The 21,550-nt window shown below is 40.0% G+C and overlaps 1 protein-coding gene across 2 annotated transcripts in view; it reads left to right on the forward strand.

Moving 5' to 3' along the window:
* Nucleotides 1-21,550, forward strand: part of Plch1 (phospholipase C eta 1) — a 207,416-nt gene that overhangs the window by 178,800 nt on the left and 7,066 nt on the right. For both annotated transcript variants that reach the window (XM_027391714.2, XM_027391717.2), the window contains exons 12-20: nucleotides 2,676-2,837; nucleotides 4,476-4,547; nucleotides 7,568-7,659; nucleotides 11,695-11,792; nucleotides 15,733-15,912; nucleotides 16,009-16,116; nucleotides 16,781-16,905; nucleotides 18,969-19,053; nucleotides 21,168-21,314. In XM_027391714.2, coding sequence (XP_027247515.1) covers nucleotides 2,676-2,837; nucleotides 4,476-4,547; nucleotides 7,568-7,659; nucleotides 11,695-11,792; nucleotides 15,733-15,912; nucleotides 16,009-16,116; nucleotides 16,781-16,905; nucleotides 18,969-19,053; nucleotides 21,168-21,314 — 1,069 coding nt within the window. The remainder of the gene's footprint in view (nucleotides 1-2,675; nucleotides 2,838-4,475; nucleotides 4,548-7,567; nucleotides 7,660-11,694; nucleotides 11,793-15,732; nucleotides 15,913-16,008; nucleotides 16,117-16,780; nucleotides 16,906-18,968; nucleotides 19,054-21,167; nucleotides 21,315-21,550) is intronic.

Here is a 21,550-nt window from a genome sequence, read left to right on the forward strand (position 1 = left end):
GGATCTCTGATTTTTGATGTTAGTACTCTCATTGTTTGGGGGGGATATCATAACTCACCAGTCTGTTAATATGTGTATTACGAGCTGTTCACTAACTTGCAATCCCTCAATTCTTTTTTTGTGCTTGGGCTTTGCCAGTCCCTGATGCACAACAGTATTGAAAATAGGTTAATTAATGGCCTTACAGGAGCCCCAAGTGCTCAGCAAAAGGAAAAGTTGCATGCCTCTGTATTCAAATCAAAGCTGGAGATCATGAATCTCAGGAACAAAGGCACAGAAAGTGACAGGCCAAAACCAACACCTCCCATGCTAAACAGTTGTCCAACTTGTAAAGACAAAGGAAAAGGTGAAGTGAACTGAAGGTGCTACTCAAGTGAATACACAAATGGGAAAAAAAGTGAAGCAGAGCTACCGCTGATAATGGACAAAGCCTTAGTGGTCTAGATAAAAGAAAAACGAGCCACAACATTCCAAGATGCTGAAGCCCAGTTAAGGGCAAAATCCCAACTCTCTCCAGTTAAGGATCTTGAAAGGCGGACATCCTGGGCTTAACCTGGTGGGTGTGAATGAATTCAGTGCCAAGTGTTCTAAGAAGAGGAGAAGGCCAACAGATAGGTACACATAGCGAAGACGATGTGAAGACACAGGTAGCGATTGCTATGCTCTCACAGGCCAGGGAATGCAGGGAGCTATTGTAAGTAAGAAGACATAAGGGCCTGGAACTAAAAGGGACTGTGGCCCTATCTTTCTCCAAACTTTTGTCCTCCAGACAAATGATAAAATGAATTTGTTGTTTCAAGCTGCCAAATTGGAGTCATTTATTATAGCTATCACAGGAAATCTATGTTCTTTTAAGATATATTCCTTCATGTTCCTTCATTCTAAAAAGCTGAATTCCCAATGCAGGTAGAGTGCCCCTCCTCTATCCACTAGTGGTACCCCACATACCTGACTCATACTGACTTGTATGAGCAATTCTCATGACACCAAGGACTGTTACAGTGGGTTCTTTTCTTCCTACCATATGGCAGAAATTCAATACAAGTTGGTTTTAATCAAAATAAGTTTCCCCCCAAACACTCTGTGCTCTTTACTGCATCCCCCAGCACCCTTGCCTGTGTATGGATTAGTGCTTGCCACGGTAACTGGTGTGTCTGGTTTTCATCTGCAGATTCCTGTCCTCCTTTGGTATATGTTCTCAAATTGCTGCTATTCCTAAAGTATTATTTATGCAGAACTCTAGCTAAATAAATCCACATCTTCTGGATTTCAAGTCCTTTTGTCCCCAAAGCCCTTGCCTTTCCTCTTGAACTCCTGTTATAGGACATGATGAACCTATTTAAATTATTGTTTAGACTAAGTACCACAGGGATGCCCTTCCTTTCCCCACTGTTGAACACTTAGCTGCCTGGACAGACCTTTTATTTCTGGCACCATCTCTGCTACCTAGGAGGAATGGCATGTCTTTCCTAGCAACCCTGTGACTGGTGAGCTGTGCTTGTTCACTTATGAGCTCAAGTGCAAGCTCTTTTTTTATCTTCGTGTCTCCTTCAGAGCCGGATTCCATAATGGGTGGGATGCATTGTTAATTGGGTACATTAAACACATTCATGCATGTTATATAAGCACAGGGAATGTAGCACTCCATCCTGGCACAGGTGTTCTGTTTTTAATGTGATGTTTATATTTCCTTGCTCTTAAGGGATTTTGTGAAATACATTCAGAATTAGAGAGCTATCTATTCTGCAGGGGTCAGATAGATGAAGCACTATTATAAATAATGTTGGCATTGTTCTTGTGGAATGGTATTACTCTCTGCATGCCTGGGGTGGGTTTGGCAACTGGTTGAATAATCTGTGGAGCAGATATGGACAAAGGGAGAGGCAAAAGCAGTTAAACAACAGGGGGCAATGCGCACAGCCTGCGGCCACTGGTCTGTGAGAAGACATGGAGGCTAGATACTGTGCCGTGTGGGATTCCAGATGAGATATTGGCATTGCTTTGTTTTCCGAAAGCTTTGAAATCAGTTATGATTTTAAAAATAATCATAATCAAAGGTCATAGCACAAGTCAATATTGTGTACCCTCTAATGAGGTCAAGGAGTTGGAAACCAGAAAGAAATTTTGTCTCAGGATTGTCAGCAACCTCGGAAACTTTTATAGCGTTTTTTGCCTCTCAGTGAAGGAAGACATTTATAAAAACAGCATTTTTGCTCAATTATAACAACATAGGTTTAGGAAGCTTCATCTCCAGAAGGTTTCCCCAGCTTGCCCTCAGGTGAAAGCTTGAGGTATCAGGAAGGAATGGTTTAGAATCTTGCCTCACTTACCGGTTACCTCTGTAAACCTTAAGCAATTTACTTAATTCCTCAAGGCCTCAGATTCCACATTGCTGAATGAAATAGAGTAAGACTTTGTAAATGTGAATAGTGTTAAACACGTGTGTGAGGACAGTGCAGCCAATGAAGAGTAATTGATGGGGGGGGGTGGTAATCAGGTACTTAGGAGAATTTTTTGGTGAAGGGAATCAAAGTTGTTTTATGAGTATCTTAATTTCTTACAGATTACTGAGAGATCAGGAGACTATAAACTCAGTGTTGTCTTGGGCAAAAGGCACAAATCTACATGAGTCTGTTTCTTGGGGGATTGTTTATATTATGTGATTTTTTTTTCAGAGTAACGGGACCACTGAGCACCAGGTAGAATCTTTCATTCGGAAAAAACTGGAATCATTGTTGAGGGAGTCTCAGATCCGAGACAAAGAAGATCCTGACAGTTTCACAGTGAGGGCTTTGCTCAAGGCCACACATGAAGGCTTAAATGCACACCTGAAGCAGGTAGATGATTTCCTCTTGAACTCACCCTTCAATAAGGAAACATGTACCCTCCTCTTCAGTTTCTAAGCACTTTTCCTTTGGGAAATGCATCTCAGACTTCTCTGTCTAGCCTCTTAAAGCTTGAGAAACAAAATCCTTCTGCAAAATAAGTGAGAATGTATGCAATGCACTGAGTGTTGTCCTGGGTACTGAAAGTACCAACTCAAGTCAACGACTTCTATCTCAGATTTCACAAGACTCTGTGTTATTGGCCTGGTGTCCTATTAAATATGCTGAACTTCACTCTTTTTTATCATTTTTTATTTGAATTACAAACAAGATTGAATTACATGACAATCCCAGTTCCCTTCTCCCTCCCTTCCTCCCCTACACCCCCCAACCAACTAAAACCCTACCTATCACATATCCTTTCTTCTAATCTACACCTGACTCAACCTTTCACTCTTAAGTCATCTTAGTTGGGTCAAATGTCATAATCCTCCTTCCAATTGATGGACTCAGAACCAAAGAACTCACAGATTAACTGGCTCATTCTTCTCCTGTTTATCAGATGAGAAAATGGAAACCAAGAGAAGGGTCATGATGGGCTTTGGGGTCAATACTGTTTCTCCTAGCTTAGGGAGAGTAGTGTCAATTCTAGGACCAATGTCTGTGTTCTTTCTAATTCATATGGTTAATGATCAGTATTACCAGGTTTTTATAGGCAATGCACACACAAAAAGTAGTCAAGGGTGAGTCAACATCCTTCGGTAAGCCCCTGGTTCCTACCACTCACCAGTGTAGGTGGGTTTTTCTAGCAGTCAGTGCTGGGGTCTTCTTTACCATCTCCCCCATCAGCTTCTTCATTTTAAGTGGCTTGCTTACGCACCTTTGTTCTATTGGTGTGTTTCTTTCTGTTTAGATGGAGTCCTTGGTGGGTGGGGTCTGCAGGTCTCCACACAATGAGTTTTAGGGACAACAATCATAAAAAGCATCTGAACCCTTTCAATGGGGCATTTCTGCTTCCACCTTCACATGTGGCCTAACACAAGGGGAGACTTGCTCATCACCTCTGCCTGGAAAATTAACCCATGTGAGGAGTCTCCAGAGGCTAAAATTCCAGTCCCCAGAGCATACCAGGGCAATGGTTTCATTACACAGATAAAGAACTTTGTGATTTCCTTAAATGAATGAAAGTGATATGACTGGGTTTTATTTATAATACTTTAAAAATCCAAAACTACAGTGTTCAGTGTGAGCATTTTTTGTACTTGGTAGGTTAGGCTTTTACCTACTTCTGATCACTTTCAAAAATTAAAACTCCTCTTAACTGGAAATGATTTATCTCCACTTGTGACATTCAAAATGCCATTTTCTGATTTTACACACACAGTGAATAGGAATGGAGGACCAGTACAGCTGACCATTGCTGAGAGCTTAACTTCAGCTTTGGGAAGCCATGGGCCAATGCTGTATGCTGGCATTCCTGACAGTGTTCCCTTCTTGCAGCAGAAACAGCCAAAATTGGGATGTCAGAGGTGTGAAGTAGGAAAAGGTGTGAACAAGGGAAAGAGAAGAGAGGGTCCCTCTGCCACCTGCTAGAGCTAAGCAGAACAAAAAGAAAGGAAAATCATTACATTATGCTTTTTATTTATGCAGAACCTGGATGTGAAGGAAAGTGGAAAGAAGTCTCATGGACGATCCCTGATGACCAACTTTGGAAAACACAAGGTGTGTACGTAGTAACAGTGGTAAATGTGCATAATTCAGTTAACTAAAAGAATCTGTAAGTAGCAGGGTGGGTGACATTGTATTGTAAAGACCTTGGAAAGGCTGAAGGATTCATAAAAAAGACTTCTAAAGGAGGAAAGTTTGAAATTTAAACAACTTTGAAAGTTAGAACTGCTATTAATCAAAAGTATGAAAAATCAGGTTGCATTTTGGAAGTCTTTTAAATAAACATATCCAGCAGAGAGCTCATATTCTGAATACTTAAGTCATTTCTGCAAGTAAGAAGACAGGCAGTTGGCATTTCCAAAAACAAAACAAACCAAAAGCTTAAATGCACCTATTACAAAAGCAGATAGCATGGAAAAGAAGCCCATGGCAGGGAAATGAGGCTTACCTTCGGAGGTGTCTGGGAAGTGAAAATTGCAATTATGTTGTCATTCCATGGACAACCATGATAGAGAGCATAAAAACACCACAGAGCCCAAGTGTTTGAATGCCGAGCAACATGTACTCACTCCCACCTTTTAGTAGCCCCACTGTTAGGTTTATGAGCAAGACAGAAACAACAATTTAACAGTGGCATTTGTAACGGGACAAGTACTGAACAGACCAAAGGTTCATTAGCTGTAGAATCAGTTAAATGTGGCAAATCACATCTGGACTGCTGAACAGCCAGCCACAAAAGGACACAGTTACATCTATGTGCTATGATAGGATCTTTCAAACATGATCTGAGCTAAAGAAGTAAAACTCAGAGTACATGCAGTGTGAGTATTCTTGTATAAAATTCAAACCCTGTAAAAAGCGCTACAGGGTAGGCGTTACAGTAGTTATTAAGGGTAGTTGTTACCTTTGAGGGGAAAGTAAGGACCATGTGGGAGGATTAGAAGCACTCTAGGGATCAGGTAGGAGTCTGCTTCCTTGTCAGAGTGCTTTCACTCTGTGAAAATCATCATTTGGTACACATAAAGCTGTGTACTTTTGCAAATATATGTGATACCACAATAAAGAGGTGAAAATGTTACACAGTCTATCAGTCACTGGGCCAGTGAGATGGCTCAGCAGGTAGAATGTTTGTTGCCAAGTCTGATGACCTGAGTTTCTCATGACTTACATGGTGGAAAAAGATAAACTTCCTCTGACAGAGTGTCCTCTGACATCCAAATGTGTGCTGTGGCATATGTGTATGTGAATGTGCCTTCACACACACCTGTACAATAAAGTAAATGTAATTTTAAAAATTAATAAAGCAAATCAATTTTGCTTTATTAATTTTTAGGTGATGAACGTACCACTGAGGTTTTGGGTGAGTAATTTTCTGCCATTGTAAGAGATAGAATTTCATGTCTGTAAGTAGGAAAATTTAGGGAAATTAGTTACAGTGATAAAAATATTTAAAAAAACCAACTGTTCATTATAAGGGGTGATTAATTGAGCGAGGATTCACTTGCATAGTGGGTAGGTGTGAAGCCACTGGGGGCTGATCGTTGAAGTTCTTAACATGCAAAACATGAAACAAAAAGTATAATCAAAATAGATTCTAGGTGTAATAGCCACAATCTCATGTATATCATGTATCAAAACTGTGTCAGGAAGAGTATCATCATTAATCATTCTTTGTTTTGTTTTGCTTTGTTTTTGAGGTAGCATCTTTCTGTGTAGCCCAAGCTGTCCTTACACTCCCCCTGAACCTCCTACCTCAACCTCTCAAGAGCTCAGATTACAGGTTTACACCACCACCCTGACTTTAGTTATTAATTTCCTAATAAAATAAATAATAAAAATGTATATTCCAAGGTAAATTTTTCAGAAGCATCTCAGCTATCGAAGAGTGAATGTGTTCATACATCTGTTGATAATAGTAGGCTATCCATGAGACTGTTGATAAATTATTGTAGTAAGTACCAGTAATAATTTAGCTAGAAAGTTAGTCAGTGGATTACAAAATGGCTTTGTATGTCATCTCATTTATCGTTGAGATAATAATCACCCTGTAGAATGGCCAGTGTTTACACACTACTTTTAAGGTATAACAGGAAGCTTGCTGGTGCTTGCGACTTTACCAGTTTGGTGAAGAGCTAACCTAGAATGGAAATTTGAACACTAGGGATTCCGTATCTGAAGTTCTCAGGATGAAAGTAATACTTGAGAAGGTTCAAAGTTGCTCCTCACTATCAGTGCAGTGAGTATTCTGTAGCTTGTCTTCAGTTCTGAGGAACGAGAAAATCTGGGAGCTAATGTGATCCTGAGGTGATTTGGAGATAGTTCTCATTTTCAGAGTCACATTCCTCCAATGTCCAAAGTCTACTGTCTGGATGGCTAACCTTGGTAGGAGCTGTTTTTTTGGTCTGGAGGCTTTCTGCAATGTCTGGGGTCTCCATCATTTGTTTTGTTGGGCTGTGTGCTGCCTAAATAATGAGCAGTCTCCAGTGTGAGAATGAACACTCCTCCAAGTCTGTCCAGAAGACACTAGATTAATTCTGGAGACTTCCAGCTCATGTCCTATGAGTAGCAATTTTTATTTTACTACTAGAGGGTAAAATGAGTCATAAACTCAAAGGAGCGGTCTGATTTAGAAAACTATGTGCTGATTGACGGTAGAATGGCAGTCATTCTAGTTTTTACTTAATACATATCTTTTTTGAGAACCAAATTTGCCTTTTATCACTTATCAATAGTAAAGTTCTGTACAAAAGGACATTTCCCTTATAATTATTTAAATAGATACTTTAATTTTGGCTCTTTCATGTGGGATACCTTCAAAGTACACAACTAATATAATTTTTCTAAGATGTCAGTTTTCTGTGGCTTAGAAACTGGCTTTGGGGCATGAAACTCTAAGTCTTGCATTGCTGGTGTAATATGATGATTGCTATCGGTCATTCTGTGTGTATGCTCATACATGCATACATGCATGCCTATGTATGTGTATTTGTGTATTAAAATCAAGTCCCACATCTGTGTGTTTTGAATGCGCCTGATGTGATGATTTAGTAAGTTTACTATGATTTTTCCAACAGAAAACTACAAAATCACGTTCTAAATCCTATAGCACTGATGATGAGGAAGATACATTTCTGAATCCTAGCAAGGAGGGAGGTCAGCTGTACAGGTAAGAAAAGCATCTTCATGCTTGCCGCTTGGATTCCAATGGCTTCTCCGTCCTATGATCCTGATTGTTTTAGTTGTGTGTGTCTAGAGAATGGGAGAGATCACAAGGTAAGGTGTTGGAGTGAAATGTGAAGGTCAAGATAGAGAGACACTCTGTGGAGGGAACATGGCATCAATGAGGTACTGAACACAAGCTAGTGGCAGTAGTTGTCAGGTGGGGATAACCAACAATACCATCTGTTTTCTGACTAAGTTTGAGGACCGCACTATTTAAAGGAATGTGTAGCTAGAACTATAAATGTGGTGAAGAGCCTATAGCTGAGGAGGGTCACAGACCTTACAAGGGAAACCCGCTACCATTGTTTGCTCACAGGACAAGTAGCCAAACTGCTATCTAACTATTCATGATTGTAACCACAGACTACTACTGCTCCTAGCCTTGAGCAAAGAGGCTTCTCTATGCAGTAAGCAGCATTTAATGAAAAGACTTGTAACTGGCCAAAGGTGCTGAGAAGTAGTGACTGTTGAGTGTTCTGCTCCAAAAGGCCTCAGGAACATCGTGGCAGAAAGGATGTAAGAATCAGAGGATTGGGAGGCGTGTTAGGAAACACTGTTTTCTGGCTATGATGTGGCCATTGCAATTATGAACATACAGCAGCTGTGGATAAAAGTATGAGTCCTGCACAAGACCTTCAACACTCCATCCGGGATGAGGGAGGGGATTGTAAAGTTCTACCACTCCTTGAGGAGCAGGTAAATGGTTCTGGGAGTAAGGAGTATCACTTTGTTCAGTAGGGTAGCTACTGATAGGTGTCCTAAGCTTTGGCAAGTGACCTCTTACTCATACTCATATCAATAACCCTAATTCATCTCATTGGGTCCAAAAAAAGACGTGAAAGTAGAAGGAGACCATGTTGGGAAGAAATGAGTCAGCAGGAGCGAGAAAAGAGAGAGAGAGGGTAATAATGGGGTTATCTCCGAATAGTAATGCCACTATTGCATCAGTGAGCATATCTTGCCTGGTACATGGTCCTTAGCTCGGAAAGACATTTCTCCCGCAGTGGCCGGCAGAACACCTACTAGCACTATGGAAGCTAGTGAGCAAGAAAGAAGCTTCCAACAAACAAACAAACAAACAAACACAAAGAGCTGGGCAGAAGTGACACATGCCTTTAATCCCAGCACTCAGGAGACAGAGGCAGGAAGATCTCTGTGAGTTCAAGGCCAGCCTGGGCTACAGAGCAAGTTCCAGGACAGGCTCCAAAGCTACGCAGAGAAACCGTGTCTATACATGTGATAGAAGATTAATGTCTAGAATTTTCAAAGAACTAAAGCAAAACTAAGCATTAAGATAAAACACAATGAAATGGGCTGTGGAATGGAACAGAGAGCTTTCATTTAGTTCTGATAGGCAACCAGGAGCAATGGTCACAGGCTATATTGTTTCAGGAGCTCCTGCAATCTCCTTGACCAGCAATCCAAAGGGAATACTCTGCCCTTAGCGCTGAGAGTTTTATTTAGAGACTATTCCTTCTGGGTGCACACTATCTCCATTCAGACTTCTAAATTTGAATTTTGTCTTTTTTAATTAGTTAAACCTAATCTTTAACAATTCCATTCATGTATATAGTGAGTTCTGACTGCTCTCATTCCCTACCCTCTCTTTTCTTCCTTCTACTTCTATCAGTCCTCCCTTCTCCCTATGAATCTCTTTCCCACATTTGTATCATTTTGTTTTGTGGTCCAATGAGTTTAAACAAGCCCGGTGATCATGGGTTTAGAACTAGCCATTGGAATCTGGTGAGCTCACTAATGGATACATGAATGAAGACACCTAGTATTCCCCTCTCTTCCTTTGCTAGATATTCACTGGACAGAGAATTAACACATAGAATATAAAGAACACTGAAGAAACTAAATGTTAGATAATAGCCTAATTAAAAAAAAATGAGCTATGGAACTGAACAGAGAGCACTCAAGGAAAGAAATACAAATGACTGATAAATACTAGTGTTTGATATCACTAGTCACCAGGGAGATGCAAATTAAAACAGTTTAATAATTTGAGATCCATCTCACCCCAGTCAGAACAGTTATATCATCAAGAAAGCAAATGAGAATAATATGGCAAGGCTGAGAGGAAAGGGGATCTTTATTCATTGTTGGTGGGAGTCACAAAGGAACATAATCCATATTGTGGGTAGGTAGATAGGTGTGGGAGGACACATACATGCAGGCACACATGCACACATACATGCAGGCAACTTTGTCTCTTTACTGAACAGAGAAATTGAAGCCATCCATAGAGGCCTTATAGGAAGTTACCATTAGTGCTCAGGTAGACTTTATATTAGAGCCCTAATGGGATGCATTTGCATCAAACACTCATTAGTGAGGGCAGAGGAGAAATGTGCATAAAAATTGAATATTAGTTACAGTAAAAGACAAAGACAGATAGGAACACCTTTCAAAAACCTTTACTATTTCCAATCAAAGTGTCTGATGTATAGCTAGGGAAGGTGCAACATTTGAAAAGCCTCATTATTCTTCATGCATTCCACTGAGATGTCATTACAGGTGTTATATAAAATAAGGTTACATGCTGCTCTTGAGGCAGTTAGAGAATTGCCCCTAATACCCATGACAGCCTGAGCACCTCAGACTGTCACCTTGCAACTATTCACTATTAGGATGAAAACTATAAAGAGCTAACTTTATATAGATTGTCTCCATGCCACTGACTGTCTTGGGAGTTTTGCTTGTGAATTTTAAGCATGATCTCACATGGATTCATGTTTTTTATCTTTAATATCTAGTTCTCAAACCTTTTTATCATCCCAAGAAAAAAATCTCTACCCCTAAGTGGTCACTACTCCCCTCTCCTTTCTGTCCCTGGATAGACTTTTACTTGACAAATATTTGACCTTTTACAAATATCTGGCTTCTTTCATTCAGTTTTGTGTTTTCAAGCTTCACTCACATTGTGGCATGTATATTTTATTGACTACCTACCATGTGAATACACTTTATTTTATGTATTCTGTTAGTAGTTGGAGAATGTTTTGGTAGCTTCCACTTTGTCAGTTGTTAAAAAGTATTGCCATGATTAGTCACTGCAGGATTTTACATCAATGCTAGGTAACAATTTAACTCTTTCACTTGACCAGCTGCCAAACAATTTCCCAAGGGAACTGCACCATTTATGTTCCCCAGTTGTTCATAAGGTTTTGAGTTTCTTCCTATCACCACTCACTTACCTTTTTAGTTATAGCTATCCTAATAGAAGAGACATGGTACCTTCTTGTATATTTGTGCTTTGCTGTTGACTAATGATATTGATTATTATCTTATGTGCTTATTGGCCATTTGAATGGTGTTGAGGATCATTGAAGTGTTTGATAGTTAAATGTTCTCTAGAGGAGAAATGTGGTGTGTGTGTGTGTGTGTGTGTGTGTGTGTGTGTGTGTGTGTGTGTGTGTGTGCAATGAGGTAGCATATGGAGAATTTACTGTGGTAAAGAGTAGTGGTTGAACATGTAAGGCTATAGTCAAGATTATAAGAATGTTTCGTAGGGAGAAAACTTAGAATGTTCCTAGGAAAACTAAATTTCACATAATACAATGTATAGTCATTTAAAAAAAATATCTAAAATACTTGTAATTATATTTCTAAAGACAAATCACTGTGAAATTTTTGGTTCATGTCCTTTTAGGTATTTAGGTATTGTGGCCCATGTTTCTATACCTACTTAGTGTATACCTGGGATTACTCCCTACCTGGACAGTGGTGGAACTAAGCCTTTCACAAGAGAACTCAAAAAGGCAGATTCCCTGTAGAGCCTGAATAAAACTAAGGTGTTAGGATGGTGTAGAAATGGGAGAAGTACTGAAAACCGAGTCAGAGCTGGGTTCCAGGCCTGGCTCCGTTCAGTCCCAGGGAAGTCCACTTATTCATTCTTTAAAAGGGAAGGTGATGCAACCAGAGGCTTACAGCCCTTCCAGCTCTAGGCTCACTAATTTGAGTGTCTGCTCTGCAGGCTGGGCCGCCGAAGGAGAACCATGAAACTCTGCAGAGAGCTCTCGGACTTGGTGGTGTACACAAATTCCGTGGCAGCCCAGGATATTGTGGATGATGGTAAGGCCCAAGAATCTGCTGCTCTTGTCAACATTCTTGACATTTCTTTGTCATTGCTAGTGGATGATCAGATCATTCCCACACATGTCTGGGACTGTATGGAGTCTCATTTGTCAGGAAGATGATAGCTAACATGATCCTGAGCTCACACGTGGGGCTGTATTGATTATTGGTAGGAGTCTGATTGCCTGAAGGCCAGAGATGTTCCATGCAGGGCAGAGAAGGCTTTTATTATTATGAAATGACAAAGGCTTCAAAGTTAGGTCTCACTCCAAGACTCGAGCTGTGGAGATCTGCCCTACCTTCATGGCCAGGTCACAGATAGCCATTTCAAGTGTGAATGACCAAAAGGAGTGAATTTATTAGCTACAACAATACCCCGGAGAAACCATATTTTCTCATTAAACATTTTGTCTTGGAATAAAGTAGTTTATTTCAGTGACTGAAGCTTTAACATAAGGAGTAGACGTATTTCATTGTCACTGGTTCTCATGGATTTTCCTTTGTTCTTTTGTTTTTTAGAAAGGATTTATTTATTGTGTGTATGAGTATCTTGCCTACATACATGTATGCATACCACATGCATGCTTGGTGCCTGTGGAGTCCAGAAGTGGATGTCAGATCCCCTGGAACTGGAGTTACAGATGACTGTTAGCCACCATTCTGAGAACCCAACCAAGGTTCTCAGCAAGTGGTCTTAACTCAGAGCCGTCTTTCCACTCCTGTCGCACTGCTTTCAACTGTACAAACTGAGAGGATCCAGTCACAGCTACCCTCATCTTTGAGTCTGCTAGTTATTCTTTCCCTCCTTGTCGCCTATTTCATTCCATCAGCAAGCATTTATTGAGATACAGTAGTCCTGGTGGTGCTTCTGTTACCAAATATTTATTGAGGAGAAATAGACCTGTGGTGTTTCAGTCTATTTTGATTTTAGTGGAGTGAAATGGAAACCAGAACGTTCATTTTCTCAGCAGTCTTAGCACAAAGACAAGTGCAGGACAAGGCTGTTGTCCTCACAGGCTTCGGTCTCTTCACTCAGTTCTTTTTTTCTCCACCATAATTCACAAGCACTTTGTTTTTTTTTTTTTTTTTTTTTTTGGTATCCGTCGAAAGATGACTTTTCTTCCACCTGGATTTGGATTTCTTCTTGAAACAATGGCGGTTATAGAAAATTTAATAAACACCATCTCTGAGAAAAGAGAAACCTTAAGACTCTCAATTAGCAAGTGATGATTTCTTATACTGACTGTCCATGGCTCCCAGATTAACACAGGGAGTTGAAGGTACAGAATGAACATATTGACTAGTAATTTCTTTGGAAATCATAAGCCTAGTAGCTTTGGGAAAATAATCTTGAGTACTGCTTACTTCTTAAACTTCATCTGCTTTGTCTTTAACTTTTTAAAAAGATGAAGAATGAACAGTACATAATGAGTATGTGCCTTATCTTTATGCAAAACAACTCAATTCTGTTAAAATACAAATCAATGTGAGCTTAGTAAGCAAGGTCACCTTTTTGATAGGGCTTCGAGCCTGTTTATGTGGAGAACCAGAAAAAAATAACTCAGATATTGATTACAGTGGTGCTCCGTATGAACTGGTTTTGTCAATAAGTATATTTTCTCCTGCTCTATTCAAAGCTTTATCCACCAGAATCTGCACACACATGCAATTTTAGTTTCGTTGAGATGCATAAACCCTGTTTATGTATTCTGTCAATAATATATATTAGTAATTATTTTCAGAGATAGGGCCCACGCTAGAGAAATCACTAGGTTAAAAAAATGATAGTCTTCTATCTTCCTCCTGAGCTCTCACTAGTTCAAGTTCTGGCCATGGAAAGTCCCTGACTCAACTTTGGACACCTAAGGGAATATAACACTCAAGGCAACAGGTACTTGACAGACATATCACCAACAAACAAGCCAGACAGATGTGGTCTGAGCATAGCAACCTCCATTCCATTCTTTATGTCCATGGCTTCAGACACTCACCTTGTTAGAGTCTGAGTGAGAATGAGACGGGCAAGCCTGCTCTTTATTCAGGCTGGCCTTTTGCAGCAGGTCCAGTGGACATAGGAGTAAACATTTGGTTCCAGGATATGATATTTGATAAACGTCTGTAGCAACTATGGCACCATGGAGACAGACAGGGACAAAATGGGGGATGTTAGATATTTGAAGTTTTATTCTGCATGACCTTCAGATCTGTAGATTCTAGATTGACAACATTTTGTTGTTCAAGCAGAAACCCAAGTGCAGGTACCATGCATTTTTACCTCTCTACATCTTATGCTTAATAAGCATAGCTGGGTGGACAATCTTCCTTATTTTTAATATATTTTTATATTTTATATAATATTTACTACTATTTAATTAGTAGTATTGGAGCTTGGACATAGGGCCTTGTATCTGTTATGTAAATCCTCTACTCCTGAATTATGTCCACACACCTTTTCTTGTGCTGATTTTAGGACAGTGTCTAAATTGCCTCAGATGGCATTGAAGTCATTTACAGTGCAGGCAACTCTTAAACTTGGAATCTCCCTCTTGGCCTCCAAGTTGCTGGCATTATAGGCTTGCTGCATGGGCACTGTCTCTCTCATGCCTCACTTCCAAATGGGTTTTGATTGGCTTCATGAGCAATCAAATCACCTTCAAAACTCAAGTTTTCTTTTTCCAAAGTGGCATTTTTTTCTTCATTTTCTTGGACTCTGAATATTGTCTATTAGTACATGTATTTCATATGTGCTTCCTAGGTTTTAGTTTTCAGGCATATGTTGCTTGTATGTAAGTGCATGTTTATATGTGTACAGCACACATGTGGGGGTGGGCATGCATATAGAGTCCTAAGGATGCAGAGGCCTGAGTATTTTGTTGGAAACCACCCTTCATTGCTCTTCCACGTTATTCACGTTGTGGGGGGGTCTCTCAGTCAAACCCAGAGCTCACCAATCTGGCTGATCTTGCTAGTTAGCATACTGTAGAGCTCTGTTGTCTCCACCTTCCCAAGGTTGAATTACAGGCAGGCCACCACAGCCACCAGGCATTTATATGGATTCTGAGTATCAGAACTCTGGTCCTCACAGTTACATGGCAAGTGTGTAATCACTGAGCCATCTCCCCAGCCTGACATGTGGATTTCTAATGAGCAACTTCAATGTTTGTCTTCCTGGTGTAAGGAGTAAGCTGTATGTGCAGTTTGATTCATTCACTATCACCTGTATCTCTGCCAAAGATCTTGTTTCTATCATGTACCTACAAAATAGTTTTTCTTCCTGCCTCTTCTTGCTGACCAGACACAAATCAATGAAACAATTGAATTCTGGGAGAATATGGGATGCCACAATGGGACACCTTAGCAAATGAAGTTGTTATTTGGCCTTGCTTTGGCAACAGAGTCCTAAGAATGTAATCTCAGGGTCTTTTTTGATCAAGTGTTGCTTACAGTGTGGCTTGTTAAATGGCGAATTTTGTCTAAAGCTTTGCTCCTGCTTGTTTATGTTTGGCCTATTCTGTGTCTCTAACAAGCTGCAGCCTAACATGATGGGTTAAGAGACTTTAATTTCTTATTCTGATAAGCAGCTGAGTTAGTGAAAAATGTCAGTTACAGCAGCTCCTGTTCTGTGGAAGGTTCCGATAGCACACACAAGCTGCCACCAACCAGAGTGTCTGAGTCTTGTTTTCCCTGACACTTCCTTTCTGTGGTTCTACATATAACTTGCTCTGCAAGGAATGAGTCACTGAACCCCTTCTGGTACTGGGGTGAACCTTTAATTTGTGAAGGTCTTTTGTGGATTTGGTCTGTCTAAAGTCTTTTCATGTGACAGGTTGGAGCCACTTCTGCTTTGAGCTGTGGATGGGCTCTGGCATTATCCAGGTTTTTATCATAGTGTTGGCTTGGGTGCATTTATCATATTCTGTATTTCTTTGACTGCTAGGGACCACAGGGAATGTGTTGTCCTTCAGTGAAACAAGAGCACATCAAGTGGTTCAGCAGAAGTCAGAGCAATTCATGATCTACAACCAAAAACAACTCACAAGGATTTACCCCTCTGCCTACCGAATCGATTCCAGTAACTTCAACCCTCTGCCATATTGGAATGCAGGCTGCCAGCTAGGTATGTATGACCCGAGAGGAGTGGGCCTCTGCATTGTCTGTCTACCTTGACAATTGTAAGTTGTTTCTAATCTTCTCAAACTTTCAATTTTCCCAGTGGCTCTAAACTACCAGTCTGAAGGACGAATGATGCAGTTAAATCGGGCAAAATTCAAGGCAAATGGCAACTGTGGCTACATTCTCAAGCCCCAGCAAATGTGCAAAGGTAAGCGCCAATTTTCATGGCTGTATCTGAATGCAGGTAATATTCTGCAATTTAAATTTTTTAAATGTATTATTATTATTATTATTATTAATATAGGCATGTGTGTTTATATGTATGCTATGGGGGTCAGAGGGCAACTTTGTGAAATCTGTTGTCTTCTTCCAACATTGTGGGTCCCAAGGACTGGACTCAGGTCTTCAGGCTTCATGGCAGGTGCGTTACCCACTGGACTGAATTTGTAGAAGTTAGACAATAAAGTTTCTGTTCTACTTAATGTCAGGTTTTCTTTCTGTTCCTTGTATTTGTTCTAGACCCCAGATAGCTTAGAAAATTATTGGAATCTGACATAACTGCCCTTGTTGTGATGCTATAGGCATTCAACTAGATTGTTCATCCATGTCATGGTTGCACTGTAGACATTGGTTTAAAGTATCCCATCCCACGCCCATGGCTTATGGGAACAGAGTGTAAGAAACATAGCTATGGAAGTGCTGAAAGTTACATGACAATTTCTTAGTTCTAGCAAACACTGTGATAAATGACACTGTTGTTTCTTTGACAAACTTAAGCTGTGTGTGTGTGTGTGTGTGTGTGTGTGTGTGTGTGTGTGTGTGTGTGTGTGTGTGTGTCCCTACGATACTGACCTCTACTTTACTTGGCCTAGGTACTTTCAACCCTTTCTCTGGTGATCCTCTTCCTGCCAACCCCAAAAAACAGCTCATACTGAAAGTGATCAGTGGACAACAGCTTCCCAAACCTCCTGACTCCATGTTTGGAGACCGAGGCGAGGTAAGCTACACCTGACTGCCTAGTTAGTTAAGTAGGAGATTATTTTATTGTGTTTCAGTAGCCATCTCAGTGTCTTTAGGGGTATGTGTGTTTCTCTGTGTTGGGGAGTACGGATGTTTGTATATGAGTGTGTGTGTGTCTAGGTATGCATGTGTGTGTGTGTGTGTGTGTGTGTGTGTGTGTGTATTCTTGAGGGTGAGTATATGTGTAGGTATCTGTGTGTGTGTCTATGTATGCATGTAGGTAGGTAGGTGTGTGTGTGTATGTGTGTGTATGTGTCTGTGTCTGTGTTCCTAAGTGAGCATTGATTTTTCACTTATCAGACATGAGCTGGTTTTCTGTCGGTCACACAGAGTTCCTGCAGGACTGTTTTGTCACCTGTTTTGGAGGCTTGGAGGCGTGATACTAGTTCACAGTTCAAGATTAACGCTGGCAGCCAGGATTTAAAGAACAAAGGCTGAGTTCATTATTGACTGAAATATGGTCCAAATCCCACATGTCCAGCAGCCTTCCTCACAGCTGCTGCTCCCTGGCCTCATGCTCTGTGGCCACATGTAGACTGCCCTGCCGCTACCAGCTGCTGTACCTCTGTTGCAGGATGCAGCAACCTTTTATTTTTCTCCCCACTAGCCAGTCAGTCCTGTTTTCTCATGGCTGACCCAACACTCCAGGCTCTCTGCGTTTTCACCCTCTCAACTTTCATACCACCCTCGGCACTTTCAGCCTCTCAACTTTCATATCTGATCTTCTGTTTGGGACCACACAGCCCTGCGTGTTCATGCCACTGCGAATCCTTTGCGTCTAACTTTATCAGATCTGGATGCAGTGGATGCAGTGTAGCACTGTATCTCTCTCTCTCTCCTCTCTCTCTCTCTCTCTCTCTCTCTCTCTCTCTCTCTCTCTCTCTCTCACACACACACACACACACACACACACACACACACACACACACTTCACCTCCCTAGGCTTACCCCACTCTTCATAATGGCTCTTTCCTACCTCTCTGTATTTATTAACAGATAGCACAGTGCCCAATTATTAGAGAGGAATGCATCAGCCAGGGCTACTGCCTCCATGTTTACTGCAGCTGTCTCCCATGGACCCCTTTTCTTTTCTTGCTTTTACCGGCTGCTCTGTGTTCAACAGCAGGAATAGTTCATTGGTGTCATTAGAAAGTTTCTGCTTATTTATGTCTGAAAAAAGGAATATACATTTCTTGTGTCTCTCAAGCTTTTCATTTTGGGAAGTCTTTAGCACCAGAAAAACTGCATGAATAGTACAATGGATCTCCTCAATTCACTAATTCAGTTATTAAATTTTATAGCACATGCTGTGCTATCTGTGTGTGTGTGTGTGTGTGTGTGTGTGTGTGTGTATTGTAAGTATTACGTTGTAAGTATTGTAAGTATTACATTGGTGGGGTATATATGTTTGCTTTCCTTGGCAGTCATTTGTGACTATCTCACTACTTATTGATTAAGAACAAAGGCATTCTCCTGCACATCTACGACAAAATACAATATTATCTAATATAATACCTAGATCTAATCTTTTTATATTATCCTCAAATTGTCTCTATCTTCTTTTCTTTTTCAATTGAATCACATGCAATTTCTTATTACCGTCCTTCTTCAGTCTTCTGAGATACCAAAAATAATTAATTCTCCAGGTTTTTTATTTTTATTTTTATAACATTGGCACCATGTAGCCATCTTACTGGTGGTATATCTTTAAGATGCTTCCAGGGTTTGACCAGAAGATTGTAACTTCTCTGAGCTTCTGTGCATGGTGACCCTCTTATTTCAGTTGGTTATGTACCCAGAACTGAAACTGTAGGTTCTTTGAGTAAAAGCTTGTGTAGAATTAGCAAATATTGGCAAACAGAATTTGATGTTTTAATTCCACTCTTCACTCATATCTAAATATGCTATACCTGATCTACATTCTTTGAGTAAGCATGTAGTAAAATCAACTGTTACTGAAAGGTGAACATATAGTTTATGGAATAATTAACACTCACATGCATGTGACATTGGCAATCATACATCCTCCTTTTTCTACAGATCATTGACCCCTTCGTTGAAGTTGAAATCATTGGACTGCCAGTGGATTGTTGCAAGGATCAAACTCGTGTGGTGGATGACAATGGTAAGATGGTGATCAGTGTGCACCCCTGAAAAGGTGCACCATTTTTCACTGGGGAGGAAAAATGTCCTGTGTAGAAAGCATGATAGCTGAGATTTGTAACCACCTTTGGCATGTATGTTAAACACACTGATAAAATCCATGCACTCTGGTTCCTTTCTGAAAATGAAAGTAGATTTTACCAAACACATGCATTCAGGAGGAATCAAGACTGTGCCCTATAGAAAGCCTCAAGCTCATTAAATAACTGAAAATCAGAGTCCTGTGGTGAACAAAAAAGATTATCTTTTCTGTTGACTCTGTAGTGACGCCTCAGTGACTTCTGCAATGAAGAAAAGAAGGTTTGGTTAAAACCTAAAGAACTGGAATCAAAACATGGTATATTTTGATGAAGTTGTTATAATCAAGACCCCTGGGACTCTTGCTAAGTCTTTCGATTGAAAAGCATGAATGGCATCTTAAAGACGTGGGCTGCGAACTCCTTAGGGAAATACTTCCCAGTATGTTGCTTATAATGTGATTCGTGTGTTCTCATAAATGAGTCTCCTTGAAAGGTTCATTCATGAGGCCCACATGTTTAGTCAGTCTCTCTTGGTTTTTGTTGTTGTTATTGTTTATTTGTTTGTTTGGAGCATGAAAATATCTAAAGATCAGTCCAGAATGCTGTGGCTCATGCATTTCTTAAATATGGTGAGTGGCCAGCATTCAATAGCAACAAGAAGGCATTACTTTTACGAAAGGCTAGCATACTTTTCTGGATAATCTTGTGAAATTGTATCTGCTTGTTCCATATTTGACAAGTATTATTTCATACATATTTTCTTAATTTATATTAACTACTAGTCTAAAATAATTTGAAATCATTGGTTATCAAAACATTTGAGAAATTGGTGGTTCATAGGGAGCCCCTCAAGGAATGTTAGTTGTTCAAAAGCATGGTGAACCTGGAAGGAAATAGCATTCTTAAAGAAAGCCCTTCTTATGTTGGATTTTCTTGGGGCTCAAGAAATTATTCCTTCTTTTCTTAGTTGCAGAAGTAACTGAGGGGTCACTACAGAGTAAACAAAAAGGATAATCTCTTTTGTTCACTGGGGTCTCTCTGGTTTCCAGTCTGTCAATTTTTAATGAGCTTGAGACTTTTTATAAGGCTGAGTGGAAATTATTATTGGACAAACCACATGCAAACAATGTGTATGGAAACAGAGTAAGTTCTTCCTTCATGAGAAGTCTCTAAGAACGTGCAGTGCAAAGTCTAATGTGGGCATCTTGCTCACCATATGACCTTAAACACATTTCTGTGAACAGCAATCCTCTAAATATATAATGAGTAACAGATATTTTGGATTTTCAAAAGTATAACTATGTGTTACTTGTATAAATTTGAAAGGTTGTAGTTTGAAACTTGATAATGTATGTATATTTTTCTTACTTAGACAAAAACAAACTGGGTATGGTGGCTCATGTCTGTAATCCCAGCACATGGGAGGTGGAAACAGGAGGATCATGGATTCAAAACCAACCTGGGCTACTGAATGAAACCCTGTCTCAAACAAAACAAAACAAAACAAAAAACAAAAACAAAACAAAACAAGGGAAACCCACAAACCCTTGCCCTGCTATTCTTACAAGGTTTCTGTAGAAATTATATAGGACTATATGTACATGACAGAATTGTAAGTTACAGAACACTGTATGAAATAGTCCTTGGTGGTTAGATACTCCAGCAAGAAAAGCTTTGGTAATTGAGAAAGAGGATTCTATCAGGGGATAGCTTTCTGTAATGTTTCTGCTAAAATACTCAGAATACTACTATAATTTTTGAGCTTATTGAAGTATTTTAATGATGATTAAGAAGTTTCCTGATATAATGGGGCATCAGAGATTAATAGAATTGATGTGATAATTTACAGGCAATTTTCCTACCAATTATTTTCTAGCAGTGGGGTAAACGCAGAGGCTTTGCTTCAGCAGGGCATCCTGGAGAGGTTCAGGCATTTTCATGAGTTTAATAACCATTACAAGCAATTTTCACTGTCTGCTCTACAGACATTGCTACTAAATCATTTCCAGCCAAGCACTTTGCTTTTTCTGATTTTTCTTTTTCCTTTTTCTCTAAGGATTTAACCCTGTGTGGGAAGAAACCCTAACATTTACAGTCCACATGCCAGAAATAGCTTTAGTTCGGTTCCTTGTGTGGGATCATGATCCTATTGGAAGAGACTTTGTGGGACAAAGGACCGTGACCTTCAGCAGCCTAGTACCTGGTAGGTATAAGCTGGACTTTCCTCTTTGGATTGGCTATTCCTTTTTTGGTTTTGTTTGGTTTCTACTGTGGAAGAGACGTATATAGGGTCCAGCTTATTCTGGGTTAATAGTTTCTCTTTGGAAGATTTAATACATGACATGGGGCACATAGGATATTTATCAAATTTGTTATGTAAATCATGTTATATGATAGATGTGATATATCACACTATGTCAAATGTAAAGAATGATAGTT

This window comes from Cricetulus griseus (genome assembly GCF_003668045.3).
Source record: "Cricetulus griseus strain 17A/GY chromosome 1 unlocalized genomic scaffold, alternate assembly CriGri-PICRH-1.0 chr1_0, whole genome shotgun sequence".
Lineage (NCBI taxonomy): Eukaryota > Metazoa > Chordata > Mammalia > Rodentia > Cricetidae > Cricetulus > Cricetulus griseus.